The 20,086-nt window shown below is 37.2% G+C and overlaps 1 protein-coding gene across 1 annotated transcript; it reads right to left on the reverse strand.

The window, feature by feature from the left end:
* Nucleotides 1–106: 106 nt before the first annotated feature.
* On the reverse strand, nt 107–16,377 carry LOC113107296 (AT-rich interactive domain-containing protein 5A-like). The gene is made up of 7 exons (XM_026269703.1): nt 16,072–16,377; nt 12,718–12,806; nt 7,217–7,382; nt 5,512–5,564; nt 3,336–3,433; nt 3,015–3,168; nt 107–1,939 (listed from the first exon to the last, which is right to left on the reverse strand). The coding sequence occupies exons 1-7, from the start codon at nt 16,073–16,075 to the stop codon at nt 707–709; spliced, it is 1,797 nt and encodes a 598-aa protein (XP_026125488.1). The 5' UTR covers nt 16,076–16,377; the 3' UTR covers nt 107–706.
* Between the last annotated feature and the right edge of the window lie 3,709 nt (nt 16,378–20,086).

Genomic DNA, 20,086 nt, shown 5'->3' on the forward strand with positions numbered 1-20,086 from the left:
AGGATGCAATGTACATCTATACATTACAGACTTTTTTCACATTATTGGTGCTCTGTCAAATGCATTGATCTGGTCAAGTGCCTTAGAATAGAAATATTTAAAAAAAAAAGATGTACCCTTATGTGAATATAGCCCTTTGTCAAGATATGCAAGAACCTTGATGATTATTTACACTGGACCCTGAATTGTACCACAAAATAATTTATATTCGTTAGAAGAATGGCATTAAAAAAAAGGAGACTATTCTCTTTTGCAGATCTAGGCACACTGATGAACACATCAACATGTAGCATTTACATTTTAACAGCATTTGGCATACATTTCTCCAAAGTGATTTACAACAGTGCATTCACTGCTACATTTGATCAGTATTGTGTGTATACACTAGGAATTGATTCCAAAACCTTGGCGTTGCAAGTGCTATGCTCCACCAGCTGAGCTGTAGGACTTTGTATGTAACAGTCTTTGAGTTAGCATTAGTTTTTAAAATCAACACTAAACACTTTGCAACCCATTTTACTTCATGTAAAATGATCCTGAAACTTGATCATGAAAATCGACTTGATCCTTCAGTATCAGAGTTTGTAGGAAGTTGTAAAGGAGTCTGTATTAAGAAAGTAAACGATCAACTTTGGTTTCACGCTGACCTATAGACTTGAAGAGTAACAGAAGGCTAGACCGTAAGGACCAGTCATTTAAGAATAGTTCAGTAAGGCTGAAGGCCTGCCATGTTGTACCCTGAGGGTGGATGCCAGATGGGCAACGCGTAAGGGTAGGAGGGCAAAGCAGCCTCGTAAGATCCAGTAAAGGGGTTGCCCACTGGCGGGCAATGCATAGAGTGGGTCTGAGCAGAAGGTATTGTTAGATGGCTTGGAACAAGGACCGGTTGAAGAGGTAGAGCCTTCAACTGTTCGGTTAAGTCTGCCCGAGGTCTCTCCAAGGTTGGCAGGTAGGGCATTGTTAGACTGGGATGAGGGTGGAAGAGAAACTGCTGGGTAGGCAGAGGCAACGCTGTCTTTGCTTTCTCTTTCCTGTCCGTAATGCGATTTGAAGGGGCTACTGGTATCTTCTTCAAGTAGGATTCCTCAGCAGTGGGCCTCTTGAGGAGGTGCTGGGGGTAGGACATGTGCGGTTTAAAAGTGGGCTGTAGTGACACAGGCCTGCAGGGATCTCGTGGTGAGACCTTGTAGAAGCTGGAGGCATGAGGGACCCAGCAGGGTTTGGTGTATGCAGGTGAAGGCATCCTGTAGGATGCAAGTCTGGTGCTGGATTTACCATCCTCGGTCCATGTCGAAAGACTCCTCTGGGTCTTTTCGGAATGGGGTGGGCCACTTTGCAGGAAATCCCTGTAATGGTAGCGGTGATAGTTGACAAATTCTTTGCTGCTGGGGTAACATCCGAGAGGCTTGCAAACTCCTGTGCTAGTAGCCTTGGATGTGGGGAGAGCAGACAAACGAGAAGGTGTCTTACTTTCGGTATCTTTGGAAGGAGACTTCTGGGTCGGCATGGCTATACAGTCCTCAGAGGAGACAGAGCAAGGAGAGGGACTGCGGGATAAGGAGCCAGACGGGGAAGAGACGGGAAGGGGTGAGCCATCGGAAGAGTGTCGAGTGCGAGTGGAAGAAGGACACACAGGAGACTGGGAAGAGTGGGACAGCTGAATAACAGAGGGTCTCTCTAGTTCTGCCCCATCTTCCAAGGCGCCAGAGGCAGGGATGGTCAGGCTAGCCTGGGCCAGACGCTTCTTCTTCTCCAAGGGAGAGATCACCTCAGTCGGGGTATGAAGGAGAGAGATCTCTCTAGAGCAGGAGCCAGGGTGGGGACCGTGAACAGAAACCCCGGATGACTGATCAGAGTCCAGGCGATCGGTGGATGTTAACCATGGACTGTGATGGGAACACATCCCTCTCTCACAGTGATGATCTGATCCCATTTTGTCCTGTGAACAAAAGGGATATGTTTCAGGACACGGAGCAGACAGATATATCTCCACACACAGGACATTTAGAGATATACACTATGCATCAAATTGTTGTTTTGCTGGCAATATAAGAGCAACATTCTGAATATCGTGAAAGTTCTAATGTGCCTTTTATTTGGCTATTTCATTTCCTAAAGAATGTCTTTAGACTAGCTGATCAACTGTGACCCATCCTTCTCCCAAGACTAAGAATGTGGGGGCATTTAGACCGAGGGTGTCAAAATCATCTCCTGGAGGGCCACAGTCCTGCAGAGTTTAACACCAACCTGCTCCAACATAAGCTACCTCAAGTTTTAAACTGGTCTAAGTTGGTCCTGACCTGGTCCTGAGCAGGAGCTAGTTGCTAGACCAGTTTATTACCAGCTCTAGACAGCTTAAACCAGCTCATTACCAACTAAGGACCAGCTTAAACCAGCTGCCATGCTTCAAAACATAACCAGCGTAAGCTCTTTTTTTAAACAGGGCTGGTTAAGGTGTGTTTAATTCAATCTGAAGCTTAACTTTGCTCGGTAGCCCTCCAGGAACTGTTTGACATCCCTGATTTAGATTTTTTAGTAGCATAAACGGCACTAAATTCTTTTCAATGACTGGGTTCAAACAGCCAACCGTCCAGGGCATAGTTTGTCAACCCTGCACCTGGGGACCCACTGTCCTGCAGAGTTCAGCTCCAACCCTAATCAAACACACCTGTTCCAGCTTATCAAGGTGTTCGGTATCACTTGAAAAGTCACAGGCCAGATGTGTGGAACAAGGTTGGACAGTGAATCCCCAGGAGCAGTCTCCCTGCCTATGGCCTGAGACACTGGGATTGGCTCCAGCGTGCCCCTGACCCTACATAGGACAACTGGTTTGAAGAATGGATGGATGGTTCAAAATGGTCCATTACAATGAATCAATTCAACAATCTGTTTGCGTTATTACTTAAAAATGTGTCGTCACAAAGCAGAAGTTCTCATAGCATAGTTGTACACAACCCTAATTGTACATTTAACAAAGAGTTTCTTTGATCCAAGAGCATTTTCTTCCTGCTTACCTCGCACTCGTCTCTCTCCATCTTCCTCTTCTTCTTGCTCTCTGGCTTACTTCCCCTGTTCTCAGGGCTTCTCTTGTACTGCTTTCGAGGTTTGGAGGGTGGTAGCGGTTTGTCCTCTTCCCCCCTCAGCTGCCGCTCAAAGGGCAACACCAACCTGCACAAAGAAAGAGTTGGAGCCATTGGTTAACGGTCAATGCACCTTTCTTTAACTGAGCAATTGTGTTCATGTGGGCAATGGGAGTTTGAGCGATCCGACTTTCGACTTGTGATTCTGAATAAAAAAAAATAGTGTGGTTCATTACAGTTAACAAGTGAGTTTACCTTTCGTAGTGTCTGCGTGTGCAGGTGGCTGCACTGGTACTGCCCGGACTACCACCCAGCTCATCATACACATTTTTCCATAGCCTCCGCGCTGTTACCTGTGAGCAAACACAACGTTATTACACACCCTGTAGATAATAGACAAAACCAGATAATAGTGATTCTAATTCACAAGTTTGAACTTATATTTAATTTTGAATATATATATATATATATATATATATATATATATATATATATATATATATATATATATATAAATTCAGATTTAGGAAATCGTATTTATATTTGGTGTGCTGTCTGAGGAGAGGGCTCCGAGCTCAGCATTTAGCCAGAACCCAGGTGCGTGCCCAGTCAGCGGAAGCTCGCACCTCCCAACTCGCACCGGAGGTTCGCACCTTTTTTTCTCAGATTTTGAAAAATCTTCGCGATCGACTTAAAATGCTTCCAAGATCGACTTGTTGACTTGGTGACTCCAGATAGAGATGAGCAACCAACTTTTTTTGAGCAAGCATTGATTACGCATGACACAGTCTCAATTTGTGGGACGCATGAATTGGGCTTCAAACGCTGTGCGCGCATGCGCTACGTGGGACGGGTGGTCACCCTAGACCAAGCTGGGATAGGAATAGTTAGGATTTGGGAAGGATGAGGGAAACCCGAAAAATGTTTTGGGAAGTTGGCTGTATAAATATTTACTATAATTGTGCTAATTAGCATGCTCTACCTGTGCTAAATTTGTTGATTATCCTAATGTGAGCCTCCCAAACTTTGTTAATAAAACATCTTTGAAAATAGTTAAGTGTTTTGTCAGGGCCAATAGCCTCTTGGGCCGCACACCGACATACAGCGCCATTGTGATACAAGCTTTCCCGAATTCAAGGACCTTTCCTAATCCCACCCCTCTTTTTCTCTCTCCCACTTCGCATCCTGTCAGATCTAAACTGTCCTATCATAAAGGCAAAAATGCCAAAAATTAATAGCTTGGTGTTCTAAGAGTGTGGTTACATAAATTTACCTTTATACAACTAAAGTTTACAGGCAAAATCCAGTCTTCTCAATGGGAATTTCACACAAGGGATGTGTTCCCTATATTGATTTTGTATCGAATTCAAGCTAGTTTAACTCCGAACATGTAAATTTGCCATGCTGACCAACACAATGCTGTTTAATTAGGAAGTGACCTCTGACTAAACGATGCTTCATGCATCACTACTGACAATGGACCTTCTTTGCCCACAAAGTTTAGCTGATGTGAAAGCGCCTTATGGATAAATGTGTTTCATATGCAATTCTAAATTAGTATCTGTGCTTGCATTTTGTTTTCTTGGACTGACTGTGTGTGTATTGCATGCACTGCAGTATCAGTCTGATCAGCTCTTGTCATAGTGGAACTTCATGATTAGTCACTGGTTAGTTTCAGAGGTTGCCTCATATGTGTGTAAGTACATACCCCAAATTTATGTTCACAGGCTGATAAAAGTTTCAGCTTTACAATGCTAATACCACCCTTACTGCCTGACACATTGCTAAATCAATTAATGACCAAGGTACTTTTTTTTTTTTACAGGTATCAGTCCTCTGAAGTTTGTTTGATGACAGCAAACACGTTCAGTTTAGTTGTGTTACTGGAAAAAAAGTCTGACTGATGCAATGATGGCATTTTTTAGCGTGACTCTTTTTAGAGTACAAGGTCAGATTTTCCACTCCCAGACCTAATTCACACACATACACAAGACCCACTAAAATGATTTGCAAACAGACATACATCGGTTTTACTGACCACACGCACACTTATTAAAAATACAAACATTTTAGCACCTTAAAGTGAGTGGAAACTCAAGTGTGACAGAACAAAGCTTTGAAGCAGCAGGTTTGGGTTGAAAGAGCTAGGTGGAAGATGGACCCTCGTTCTCATTGTGGTCATAACGGTCACTGTTGCATGTATGGTGTGGCCTACAGCCATCATAGTTTCCACTGTGCAAGAGCAAGTGGCAAATGCATGACCTGCTTCTCAATTTCCTCATTAGGTGCAGAAGCCTCAGGCAGTTGGCATACTTGCACAATATATTGACAAGATAATGCTATCAGGGGTGTGAATGAGAGATTGGGGCGACAGACCAGCACCAGGTTGTGAAAGGTCTGTCTGGAGGTTTGTTTGTCTGAGGATACTAACCGCATCATATCCTCCAAGTGTCTCCACAGCTTTGTAGATTTTCCACAGGTTGACTGGAAAAAAAGACAGCGACATGGCTTCGTCATTACACAAATTTCTCATCAAAACAGTGAAAATCAGTGAAATGAGGTGCTCTTTAGTTAAAGGAAGTCAGATTAAATGTTACACGAGCTGTTTTGTTTATATAAATATATAATTTATATATATATTAAGAGTGTGATGAGATCTAGTGACAATATTTTATCTTCACATCAGGCAAGTGGACGCATGATAAGTGGGAAAATTATGCAGTGTAGTCTTTATCCAGTCATAAAAACAGAATTAACAGTTTAGCGCGGAATGTCACAGAAATTATCAAACTTTGAATTAATTAATGAAAAGTAGGTCATTATAATTAAATCATGATATGTATCTGTAAATATAAATCCAAAAGTCTATCTTAATATGAATCCTGCATGTTTTGCGTGTCTCTGTTAATGCATGGCGCAGACACGCGGTTTCATTTACCACACACACACACACACACACACACACACACACACACACACACACACATATGCCTGTCAGTTGAGTTTGTGGCAAAGCCTTCTCTAGTGTTTCATGTTGTTTATTACTGCATACATTTTTTTTTAAATGGATGTTTCTTTTCATAAAGTACAAGTTAATTTCAAAATGTAGCCTAACTCAGTAGTGGTACCAAATATTGGTTTGTGGTTATTAATAAACATATGTTCTATTAATTGAAGAAAATATTTTGGTTAACAGACTTACATGTTTAAGCTCAACACAACAAAATGTATTGTCTGTCTGTCCCAATATAAAAAGTCCAAATTGAGTCAACTTTGAGTGTAATGTAATGAGGAAAACTAAGATTGATATAGCTATGCAAAATGTGGGACTAAATATATTTTTTCTTTCATAAATAATTGTAAATATATTTTTTAATACAGTTAATTAAATCTGACTAATGATAATTGAATTTAATACTATCTTAATTAATTCCTTTATTTTAGATTTGTTCTCATAACTTCGTTAATAATCTGATTTCTATCTCGTGATTTAAAGAAAAAAGTCCTTGCACACCAAAGTGTACCACGTTCTTGGAAAGTGTCAGATACGGTTCATGATTTAGTCAGCATGTTTTACATATATGATATATTAGTGGTTTTAATGAGTGCGTTGCAGCCCATAAAAATGGTTGCGGATATGTTCTGTTCAGAGAAATCATGCTAAATGTAAAAATTAATGGAATTTACTAAATAGCTGTGCGTAGTTGGAACGGCATGATGCATAGGCTGTTCAAGTTTTAAAACTTTGCTTCTGATATCAAAGTCTGTGTATCTAGTCAAATCAGACAGATTTCAATACGTATACATTGTGTAACATGCCCTCAAGCTCAGAAACCATGAACAAAACTATAAAATGTAAAACAAAAGATGAACACTAAACATGGATTCACTTGGATTGTGATGTGGTGAGGTGAATTATGGCTGTTGAAAGCTTCAAAGTAAAACTTTTTCCTTAACAAATACATTTAGATCAAATATATTGAATTACAGTCCAACTGCACGATTTTGGAAGTATTTGAGGTTTTTGTGTTGAGTTGCCAAGATGTTCAATGTAAAATCTACATCTTGAAGCAAATCCAGCTGAAACCCACTTAATTAAATGCTGTAATATTACATGCGGCAGTATTCAGACTCACTCTGTTTAAAGCCAAGATGGGGAATTCTCTCTATGGGCGTGCCTCTTTCCTTCATGAAACAGTACAGATTGGTCACAAAGGTCCTCTCTTCACTCTCAGATTGGTCCGTTCTGGAAGCTTCCTCGCTGCTATTGGTGGACACCAGGCTCTCCATCTCCCTGCTGGTCTAGTGGAAAAATTGTGCACGGTTAAAAGTCACAAAATGTGTCCCAAAAAACAAGTGCTTTTACTTGAAGAAAGAATATTTTAGTAATGTTATGCATATTCTTTGAAGAATGTGACATTGTTTTCATATACCTCACTTGTCTTATATACTGTGGAAAAAATTATTTTATTTATTTAAATATTTTATTTATGCTTAACATTTAAATAGTATCAATTTAGATATTTCTTGTACAATTTAAATCAATTTAGAATTTTTTATCATTAATTAAAATAATTAAATACATATATTTACACATACATGTAAAGAATTTTTTCTTCAAATAAGAAAAATTAATTAAGTCACAACACAACCGGTTAATAAAATTAAATAAAGGGTCTCAAAAAAGAACGCAAATGCAAAATACATATTTTGATAAACTTTATTTTTTCTCTTATTTATTTTGAGTTGAAATGACCTGGACATGTTTTTGTGAGAATCACCCTAGTTAAAAATTTTTCTACTTCATATGATTGTCCGTTTCTGTCCAATTCCAGTTCCCAACATAACAATTCAACAACCATTAAATCTACAGTATGTGTGTGCACTGTACATGATATAGGCAATATATGAATATATGTGGGTGAGTCTGTGTCATTTACAGGAAGCAGCGTAACTGTGCTTCGAACAAACTTCAAATTTCACTTTCACACAAACAGCCTGATAAATCTTCTCACTGATTCATTTTCTCAGAGCCTCATGCAAAATTGCAGGTGATATAGGTGCTCATGCAACCCCGTTCTGAGACAGTCATATTCAGAGTGTGAGACTGAAAACACAACAGCTTTGGCTTTCACCACCACTTTCAATAAGTAACCAGACATCCTGTTTGAAGGGAAACCGAACCACTGGTGGGGTTTACACAAAAGAAAGCTGCACTGGTGCTGTGATAAAGACACAAGTGGTGCAAACATGAGAAACTTTGCAGTTACTGCAAGAGGGCGGGAGTTTGGTGTCCGCAAATCTTATGATTTTCAGCTGAAACACAAGAGTATGAATGTAGTCTTCCTTATCTATATGATACTAAAAAAGTGAAGTGGGATTATGAGATATGTTCCTCAGATCACACTATTTGATCAAAAGGCCTTTGGAAGAAGCTAAACTCCAGAATAAAGGGCTGTTCATGATAACTACAATGAAAATGTTTAATACTTCAAACCACAACTAACAATAACTGTAACAACACACAGGAACCATGATGTTTGAACCATTTTTTTTCCTAGCTGATGCACAATAAAATCATTGAAAGCCAATCAAAATCTTTAAAGCAGCATATGAAAAAAAAACTGCAGCACATGCTTATAACAAACAATTTATTATCATCCGTTATGGTGGACACTAATAAAGTTATCTTTATATTTGTGATTCTTGGTGTGAACGGGCCACGATATAGACCACAGAAATCTCACTATCATCCGCTGTGAAAAAGAAGTGAATCTTAAATATATATAAAACTATATTTGCAGTTATTGCAATATTATTGATATAAGGCCACTTAAGTGTACTTAGAGTACAATTTAATGACTATGTTTCTTAACACACTTAAGTACGCTTTTAAAAGTGCGCTTCTTAATAATGTCAAGTTTTGTTTTAATGTACATTTTAAATAGTTGTTTTAATATTCTGTCATGCTTTATAGAATTATGATTTATTGACCAACATAAAGCACATGCAAAGTACTTGATTATAATATTAAATATGTTTTAAAATACATTTTAAATATTCATTCATATTGCAACTTTGTCGTTACAAATACACTTAAATATATGACACAAAGTCTATTTTTGTTTAGCATAAATTCTTGTCAGTGATGTAAATATGCAATTAAGTATCAGAAAACATTATATTCAGTTTGCACTTAGGTCATCCTTTGTATTATAGTAGTAGTACGCAGCCTAAATCAAGGCTAATACAGAGAAAAACACAAGTTGTCAGGAAACGTTAGTGGTTTTTATGCTTGCAAAACCCACCGCTAGGTATGTTAACATTACTGTACAAATACTAAGCTGTTCTTGGTGTTTTTAGCCCAATGCTGAATAGTTTCTATTACGTTATAGTTGATTCCCATGATGTTTTATGTAGTTGTAAGATTAGCCTACTGCCATCGCTGGGTAGATTCCTTACAAACTTTAGTTCATTACTGATTGCAGATTCAAATTACGGTAATTGTAGTTAGTAATGTAATCTGTTGGATTACATATATTAGGTAATGTATACTACTACACTTTGATTACTTTTTAACCTTCCTCGTAAGAAAATGTGTTCCATTCTTTGCCTTTTTAATCGTGCACCATGTGAAATGCACAAGTCTGATAACTTACAAACACCTCTTCTCATGATTTGGGGTATGATCCGTATCTTTAGCACAAACTGTTCAGGATATTTTTCGCAAACTGCGCTAAAGTGATGATCAGCACCTTATAAACTTTGTACATGTTCTTGTATAGCAAGGAAGGAACAAGCCTGGTTAAAAGAGGGAAGTAAGTGAATGTTATCTACAGAAAAACAGCACATTCACCCTGTGTGGCAAAGTGCTAAATGATCAGGCCGAAGTGGAACTGCTAGCATCTAGCACGCTAGCACACAGGACAATGACCCACAGTGAAGGCAGGCCGCAAGCGAGAAATGAAAGAGTGAAGGCATGCAGAAATGAACGCAAGCCGTCACAAGTTTGCCCACTCAGTAACAATACACATGACTTATAAGTGTGTGTGTGGGGGGGGGGGGGCGGAAACGTTGGTAAACCTTAGAACATAAGTAACAGGGTTAAAAACGCTGATGGAAGAAAGAAACAGAAGTGACTTGAGCTGAATAACGAAAGACACTGATGCCTTCTGTAGAATTGCTTATAACTCATTATGACAATATTGTCTTTTAACATCAGTTTCCATAATTGATTCTGTTGTTTTCATGTTCATCTCTGTGAAGCTGCTTTGAACCAATCTATATTGTATAAAGCGCTGCAGAGATAAAGTTAACTTGACTGACAATGAATCAACATGGAAAAACTTTGTACAAAAGTGTGTAATCTGGTTTTAGGTTTTAGCCACTTCTCAGCTAAGCATAGACTTGTTTCAGCAGTTTTTTTTAGACGGCTTAATTGTTTTTGGAAACAACGTTTGGTTAAAATCACATTCGCCCGCCAAAAAAGGTAAAAAGACAAAAACAATCTGTAACAGCCTGCAAAGAGAGAAATTCCCCAGTGACTATATACGCTACGCACAGAAAGCTTTGGATTTCCATTTGATGACTCTGGTGGTTGATCTCTGTCGTTTGCTGCCAAAGCAATGTTCAGTCAGTAAGTTTCACACTGAATAGAGTTCCTCAGAGAGGGTAACTTCTTCCCAGAATAAGCCTCTACAATGACTAATATTGTGCATATAGGGCTTTATTCTAGCCTCTGAGTAATATAGAAGATAAGAAGGCCCCTTTTCAGTGTAGTGAAATGAGTAAACATTGAGGCCTGAGGTCAAATCTGTCTTCTGTGAAGGGAATAATATCATACATGTGGGCCTTAAAGCTGGGGCAATCTAAGAGAGTCTGATTCATTCTTTCCCTCGCTTCAGTCGTAAATACAACAGAGAAAAATTGACACGTCTTTTGCTACGGGTGCTGCTGAGCTCCAGTCTGTCCTGAATTGAGTCATCTTCACTGAAATTTCTTATACGGGTTCATCTGATTACCATCTACCCAAACATTTCCTGTTATATTGACAACACAGATAACCAGCTTTGAGGAATAGTGTGTTAGCACTAGTTCTTGGAATAAATATTTGAATATCTTGTATTCAAGGGAAATGCATTTTTGAGAAAAACGCAGGTGGTAGTTTTTTTTCCCGAATTCGGTTTCTTAAGGTCTGTTTATATTGTGTATGCATTTAATGCCTTTTATCTACTGAACTTGTTACAAAATCATTCTTTAACCACAAATATAATCAAAGTAGAGATGCAACTGGTGTGCCAGCATATTAAAATACATAAAACCTGCTCTCACAAAACTATCTAGGCCACTTGATATGTAACAAAAACACAAGATCACTCGTTCAATTTAATACAGTCATATCAAGACCACAATAGGGAAGAGCTTAGCTCTTAAATGCTACCTTCGAGTTTCAAACAGGAAGGGTTTTTTGTGTGCTGAGAACCGTGCCCCAGTCCCTCTCGAACTGTGGCTAAAAGTAGCACAGACCCCAGTGTGAGAGACTTTCTGCGAGATGCAGCTTCTTAAATTTCCACCTCATTCAAATTTCGGAAAAGTGCGTGGGTTAGTCTGCAGCGGACGTGTCAATAACACTCAGAATGAGAGTTTATACATGCTTGATGAAGACGCAGTGGCATGGCCAGCGCTCGCCACCAAAACCACACGGCTTTCAACTTCTGACGCCACCCTGGAAATATGATGCATCTTTGCACTAGCATACAAACACTGTTTCAATTACAAGAAGTGTGTGAGAGAGAGAGAGAAAAGAAAACATCTGTGATTGTTTATATGCGTGTCCTTGTGTGTATCCTAAAAGAAATGACGATACGCGCCACCTTTCACCAGCCCCCTGCGATGCAACCCTCAAAACTGGCTCATTCACTTGTTATTCTGATGTACTGCAGGAAAGAAGAACTGAAAACTATGACCGAAATAAATGAGACCAGAGGCTGTTGAGTCAGTGCATGTAAATACACTGGGATACCGATTTTTCCGGCTCGCGTTAGAGAAAAAAAAAGTTTTTTTCTTGCAAAATGAAAGTCGAATGGACAATCTAACCACAAGGTAACAGTGTCATATCTCATGTGACTAACTACTGTTACTGACATCAGCATTCTCAGTAACCGAAATATTGCAATAAACCAGAAATCAATTTGGCAACAGTCATTAGATCGAAAGGGGAAGTGAGATGTTATTTTTACGAGCAAAATTTGCACTTCAGCCACATCGGGAGTATCAGTTATGTGAAATTAATAAAGCTACATACAAACTTAAATTCACATTTACAGTTTTGGGAAACGATGCATTAAAGGGACAGTTCGCCCAAAATAATACAAATTCTGTCATCATTTACTCGCCCGTGTGACGCTCCAAACCCTTTTAGACTTTTTCAGTGGAACACAAAAGCAGAAATTTTGAGAACTGCTACGTAGCTTTTGCCACAGAATGACCATCATGAAAATAGTCTGTGACTGAAGTCATATGATAAGCTATGATCGAGAAATGTTCTCACAAATGCGTCCTTCCACAAGGAATAACACCACACAGGCTTGAAACGACAAGAGGAGAAGTGAATCACGAGCCACATGTGCTGTCTTACCTGGTTTGGTGAATTCATCTCCTGGTTTTGCTTTTCAAGGTCTTCTAGTTCTGCTTCACCAACATCGACCTCTCCTCGAGGGTCCAACACTAAAACAAAGCACAGCATACTAGTCACTACTCACAGATGAAGGTGTAAACACCTAATACATCAAACACTACAGTGACTGAAACTTTCCGTTAGTGTGCAGCCGATGTGAGTTTTTCCATTTCCAAAGCTGATGCAGTTGAATCAGTTGATAAATACTCATTTTGGGAACAGAGACACAGGTCTTTTACAGATACGCCACAGAAAAGCAGTGGGGAATACTCTGGAAAGCAACTGGTAAACTGGAATTGGTTCACCCAGAGATTAATATGCAAATTCTGTCAAGATGTATTCACTCTCATGGCAGTCCAAACCTGTATGAATTTCTTCTGCTGAGCACAAAAAGATAAATAAATCAAATGTTTCTTTGACCACGCAATGGAAGTAAATGAAACCAGTGTTGTTTGGGGCTTGTACAGTTAAAAACCGCTGAAACATTCTTCAGTGTTATTTTAGTAATTAATTTAAATTTAATTAATTAATTTAGTATAATTATACTTTTAGTATTTATTATTAAATGTATTTCTTAACATTTTTAATTAGCTTATTTTAATATTTTCATATTTCATATTCGTATTTTCATATAAAAAATTGTTTACAATTTTTTGTTTACATTTGGGTAGTTTTTCTACATTCTTTTTAAACTTTTAGTATTTTTTTTTAATTAAAAAAATATTTCTATATAGCTTAAGTCAGTATAATTGTAGAATTCAAGAATTTAGAATTTTAGCACTACAACTGAAACTTTTTTTTTCTAGTTTGAGACAATTTATGTGCTTTTATCACTTTAATTAGTTATTAGGGATTTCTATATAGATTTAAAAAAAATTATCCAGTTTTAGAAATTTCAGTCTGTCAGCTTATGCAAAAATGCTGCCAAGACAAGTTAAAAAAATAATGTATCTAATATATATATTTTGATTTTATCTGTAATCTGTAAATCTGTAAATGTTTTAGTTTTGGTTAACAAGAACACCATAGTATTCAAAACATCTTCTTTTATACTCGACGGAAGAAAGAAAGTCAAAAAGGTTTGGAACAACATGAAGGTAATTAAATGATGACGGAATTTTCGTTTTCGGTTAAACTGTCCCTTCACCAGCAGCACTTACACTGATTAGATCTGCAGAAACACCCCTCATCTCTACACGCTTAGAAACAAGTTGTCAGTGGAGTATACCTACAAAAGCTAAAGGGTACATGTTTGCACCTTATTTACCCTAAATGGTACATATTAGTACCATAACGGTACATACGAGTGATTTAAGAATACATAAAGTTATCATATTAGTCCCTTTTAAAAGGGCATCGGTCCATTGAGAGTTTGGTGTCTTTGAGTATATCCCGTGGATCCCATTCACATTAAACATCCAAATCAGATGCTAATTTAGCATGAGCAGAGCAACCCAGCATCTGCTTTATAAAATGCAGTTTTGAATCTGAAGATTTGAGTTAAATGGGAGTAAGACACATTAAGAAAGACAGATAGAAAGAATGAAAGAAAGAGAGAACATTCTAATACGAAACCACATGATTACAACACTACTTCCTGTCTGTATGCATAAACCACAGCTATGTGATACTCTGCTGGAATATAAAAATAAACGTTTGCGAGCTGTCTAACAAAATTAACCCACCAATGCATCCTCTATTATAAAATCCATATCTTGCATGAACTTACCAGTTGTGCATTCATTGCACAGTCTTTTATAATTCAGACATCTGATGTGCAGCGATTGCATTTTTATACGCTTTTCAGTGCTTTGTGTATCTGTAGAAGGTGCAGTGGGGGACACTATCATCACACTGGACTTTCGATGGCCAAATTTCAGGTCAATAATGACACACAGGCGAGCATATCAAGTCATCTAGTGTTCGGGTATCTGGTGTGAATAGAACCAGCACAATGTAACCATCAGGTACCTGACAGCATCTTATTCACAAACCACACAAGCACTGAATTATAGGTTTGCTCTGGGTTGCCTCTACCTCAAAGTCTCCACTTCCCCTTCTTGCCACCCTTTACACTCATATCTCTGTCTGTAACATCCAGCAACGCTTCGCTTTCGAGATCAGACGTTTCCTGTGCCAGGGCACTCAACAGGCTTCTGTTATTTTACTTCCCCTTCTGAGCCACAGTGCAGAAAGATTGTGACAAGTTGGACTGATATTATCACTGGTGCGATAGCAACTTCTGCATTGTTTCTGGCAGCCCGCTATTGTGCGGATGGGACCAAAAAAAGTTCTAAACCCAAATGAATTCTTTAAGTGAGCATCTCTACAAACACCGAAGCCTTTAAACTGTTGCTTTTCATCTGAAGGGCTAACCATGCATTTGTCATATCCCTGATTGCCTCACAAATAAAACCAGAACGTGTGATAACATCACAATGCGATAGCGTCATAATGTCACAAACAAACTGGTATTCACATTATGACTACATCAAAGCAAGTTATCAGCGTAGAAATACATATATGTGATAAGGCTTCCCAAGCAGAGATGACCTGCGATGTTTGGTCAATACGCTTATCTGGCCTATTCTCATCAGTTTGCTGTTGGCGTATCAGATGAGGGGTTTTTACGCTTCAACAGCAATGTGTTGCTATTTCTCTAAAACCACTTCCTCAAAGAGCTAAACCTGTTATGGTTACTCATATCTAGTCCTTATTATAGTCACTTAAATTACTAAAAATGACAGTAATAGCCATTATGATAATCCACTTAACATTAACTCCTTCCAAAAAGGAGTCTTTTATTTTATTTTACTTATTGTTTAAACTAGCTACTACTAAATAATCAGACAGTGTTTATCATATTTTTTACTATATTGTTTATCAGCTCAACCAGTACGTTATGTTCATTAGGCTACTTAATGTTTCATTTGTTTTCCCATAGATGTCCTAATAAGATTTTACATGTATCTTTATAGTAGCTATTCTGACTAGTCTAGTATTTTATATACAACAAGTTAAAATTAAATTATAAGAAATAGCCTAGACACTAAAGTTAGTGTCTCAGAACCGCTTCTTGACGTGGCTTTAAAATATAGGCTAGACAATATCTTAAACTTAATTATTAAGTTAGGCATTTAAATTAAAACCAGAAAACTGTTTTGTTTTGATTTGAAGAACCTTTGATAACCGTCAGTGCCAAGAAAATCAGTTAACAGAGACCCTCGCCTTGTGTAAAAACCAAACAATAGAAAGAAATGTTAATATTAGACATTAGAAAGTTTTCGCATCGTTTATAGTGGTATAAACGCTTACCCATTTTAGACAAGCGCGAGGTCCACGGATTATAATCTCAGGAGCGCGTGTGTTGACGTGTGTCTGCTCGTCTCGTGTCTCAGTAATTGACAGCTCGCTCTCCAGCACGCGCTCTCTCTGCAGCACTTCCTCGTCACTCGAGTCAATCAGGAACCCTGGGACTCTGAGTCCTCTTCAAACACTGCTGCTGGTGCTTTTCTAAGCAGTGCGTTTTCGTTTTAAACAAGTTGGTTTACAGACTTTGAGTGCATGTTCCCGTTAATAGGTTTTCAGTAAGTCTAGCTGCAGTTTTGTACGGAATCCTCTCTCAGAGTTTCAATTTTGAAGTCTGAAAAAGAGAGAGAGAGAAAAAAAAAAAGATACATTATTAGGATATATGTGACCCTGGACCACAAAACCAGTTTTTATTTATTGAAATTTACATCAATAAATAAGCTTTCCAGTGATGCATGGTTTATTAGGATCTGACAGTATTTGGCTGAGCTACAACTATTTGATTATCTGGAATCTGAGGGTGAAAAAAAATAAAAAAATAAAAAAACTTTATAAGAAAATTGCATTTAGAGTTGTCAAAATTAGGTTTTTAGCAATGCATATTAGCCTACTAATCAAAAATTAAGTTTTGATATATTTACGGTATTTACAAAATATCTTTATGAAACATGATCTTAACTTAATATTCTAATGATTTTTGGCATAAAAGAAAAATCGATAATTTTGAACCATACAATGTATTGTTGGCTATTTTTACAAATACACCCCAGCGACTTAAGACTGGTTTTGTTGTCAGGGTAGCATATATCCTAAAAATTTATCTTTTTTTTTTTTCAGACTTCAAAATTGAAAAATATTTTTTTTATATTAAATGTGTGACAATGTTTTATTTACCTTGTCCCTCAACTATGGTATAATTTCCACTCTAACAATGATTTCGAACCTAAATTGAATTTCTATCAAATCGAGACCCCATTCAAAGAAAAGGAAAACAAAATCAAAGATACATATCAGAATATTTTCATGGCTCATAATCTCCAGTCGAGCCACGATTTTGCCAATTTATATTAAATAAATAAATTTAAACGACAGAATGTTCCAGGGATGCATTTACATGCACTGTTGAACATTGTTAGGACGTAGATTACTCATATTTAATTAGTAATTTACTTAAAAATTACATTTATCTGAAAACGTATTCTTTCTCAGTCCATCCTAGATGTAGATTAATTTCTTAATAGAAAACCGATTCTGAGAAATTTTGCACTACATCACTTGACCAGTGAATCCTCTGTAGTGAATGGGTGCCATCAGAATAAGAGTCCAAACAGCTTATAAAAAAATCACAGTAATCCACAAGTAATCACTCCAGTCCATTATTATGGTGTCCTTATCTTCAAATTATTGCAAACGGTCAAAATGTGAGTCCTCTATTATATTGTTCTAATCAGGAGAGAAATATACACAGTTTTCAAGCTAAAAAAAAAAGTGAGGGAGAACAACAGAGGATGGACTTTTTACTTAAAGAAGTGTTATTTTGGATTATGTTTTAATGTTAAAAATGTATTAATGATTGATTTGTTTCTTACAATCATATTTTTTTTGCCCCATTAGATGTTAATTGAAGTTATGTGAATTACTTGTGGATTATTGTGATGTTTTTCTTTGGACTCTCGTTCTGACGGCACCCATTCACTGCAGCAGAGGATCCACTTGTGAGTGAATGTGGAGTGATGCAATGCTGTATTCCTCCAAATCTGTTCCTCTCACTAAACAAACTCATCTATATCTTGGATGGCCTGAGGATCAGTAAATGTAAAGCAAGAAAAAATTCATTTTTGGGTGAAATATTCCTTTAAGATTAAGAAATCTGAAATTTGAAAAGAGTGTTTTTCTAAAACTCAGCGCATGGTCAAAAGTGCCTGTAGTTTACTGAACACCCTTACACTGCTGGATTAAAAACCTGACATCAGACACATACTGGAAACGCAAGAGAAAGGGGTTTGCCCTGACGCAGAAGAGCACTGGTGAAAGTACTGTTCTCAGTTTTTCCCCTTTGTATCTATTATGAAAATGATAACCAGGACAGAAGTATGGTGCTAAGCAAAACCTCAAAAACTGTAAAAAGGCGACAAAACTATATTTTAGCATAACAAAAGCATGCAGTTTCTGCAAAAGGAGATGGGGAGTAATGAAAATAAAAAGACACAACAACTGAAACATCTGAAAACAAAACAAAAAAAGCTGTAAATAAAACAATTATTAAAATATGTTTTACACAAAAAAAAAAAAAAACTATTTAACGTTTTCCACTTCTACAAAAAATTCACATTTAATTCAGCGATTCTTGGTAATTTTCTGAGAAAAAAGCTAAAGTAAAGGTGTAGTTATTAACAATGTATGGATATAAACTTCATATAAATTATTGTTGTAACAATTCTTAAAGTCATTTAGAAAAAAATCAGATTTTTTTCCAACATTAAAGACCTTTTTGTCACTGTAGTCTCAAATTATTATTATTATTATAGAAAACTTTTTTTTACTTTGTTAAATATCATAAAATTAACCTAACATTAAAACTCTTTTAATCACATAAGGATGACTGTCCTAGTTATTGTGGGAGGAAATCTTTCTGATTTCAAGTTAACTACATTACATTTGGTCCTAAACTAGCTGAGTAATATCCAGATTCATGGCATGGACTGGTTAAAAGAACCATTCTTGCATATCAGTTTTTAATTTTACATATTTCTTAATTAATTTATGTGTCATTAATTTAATGAATACAATTATTTATTAACTAATAATTAACATTTTCTCTCTCTCTTTTATATTTCAGCAAAGAGACATGGTTTAGATTGTGGGGTGCACTACAAGACTGGGCTAAATTGGTTTTAAAGACATGTGAGTATTGTTCAAATAATTTAAAAAAATATTCAGGAAAGTGTTTTAAACATGACGTTACAGACATACCATTTACTGTCAAAATGTGGGGAAATGCCCCTCTAAATCCAAAACACCACTGTTACAGACATTGTTTTGTCATTAATTGACCATGGTTATATAGTGTGTGTGTTTTGTACATATTGAAGATGAACTATAAAAAAGAACACCGGAAAACCCCATCGTGAAAATGTGTCATTGTTTTGAAGCTGTCAGATGTTATGTACCGGCTTGATATCTAAGTGCACTTATGAACGTCTTGCTGTTAAAGTTTCGGATGTGTCGTTTATGGATGGGGCCTCTCTCACCTGCCCGCATAGTCCCTGACATTTAACCATATTTAACCTTTAAATGTCACAATAACAGTTTTCAGCCCAGAACCAATTGCTATGAGGGAGTTTCTCAGGTGAAATATTAGACAAAACATCCGTCCTCCCTGTTTTTGGGAGTGAAAGCGTACAGACAGCATCTCAGCCTGTGCATGATAACCCGATGTGTATTAACACTCTCCAAGATAACTTCTTTTGGGGAGTATGAAATTGCTTATGTTGATATCAGAAATGGAAATTAGGGAGTTTGTGACTTGTGTTTTCATATTCGATTTGAGAGGTTCAGGTTTTACTCAGTCTGAGATCACACCAGAGTTTCACAATACATGTGGCTCAGGTGCTTGTCATAGCTTTTGTTCTGGATCAGACGGATACAGACACGTTTGACTAACTCACCATCAAATTAACTGATGAAACAGGCAAATATTAAGGCATCTGCTGTTGATCATATTAAAATGGCATCCATTATATGTTAGTAGAATTGGTGATTGCCATCAAGCATCTATTAAGTATTTCGGTCTACTGAATAATAGCTTAATCATGTGGCTTACTGTGGAAGTGCCCCTGTTTAATCCCTTACCAAATGAAAATCATAAATTTGGTCACTTATCAGAGTAATGGCACACACTCTGATAAGTGACCAAATTTATGATTTTCATTTGGTAAGGGATTAAACAGGGGAATAAAAATAAAACCCCATTTCTATGGAACAGAATATCAAAACCACCTAGAAAACTCCCACATAGCAA

Source organism: Carassius auratus, chromosome 8 (genome assembly GCF_003368295.1).
Source record: "Carassius auratus strain Wakin chromosome 8, ASM336829v1, whole genome shotgun sequence".
Taxonomy (NCBI): Eukaryota; Metazoa; Chordata; class Actinopteri; order Cypriniformes; family Cyprinidae; genus Carassius; species Carassius auratus.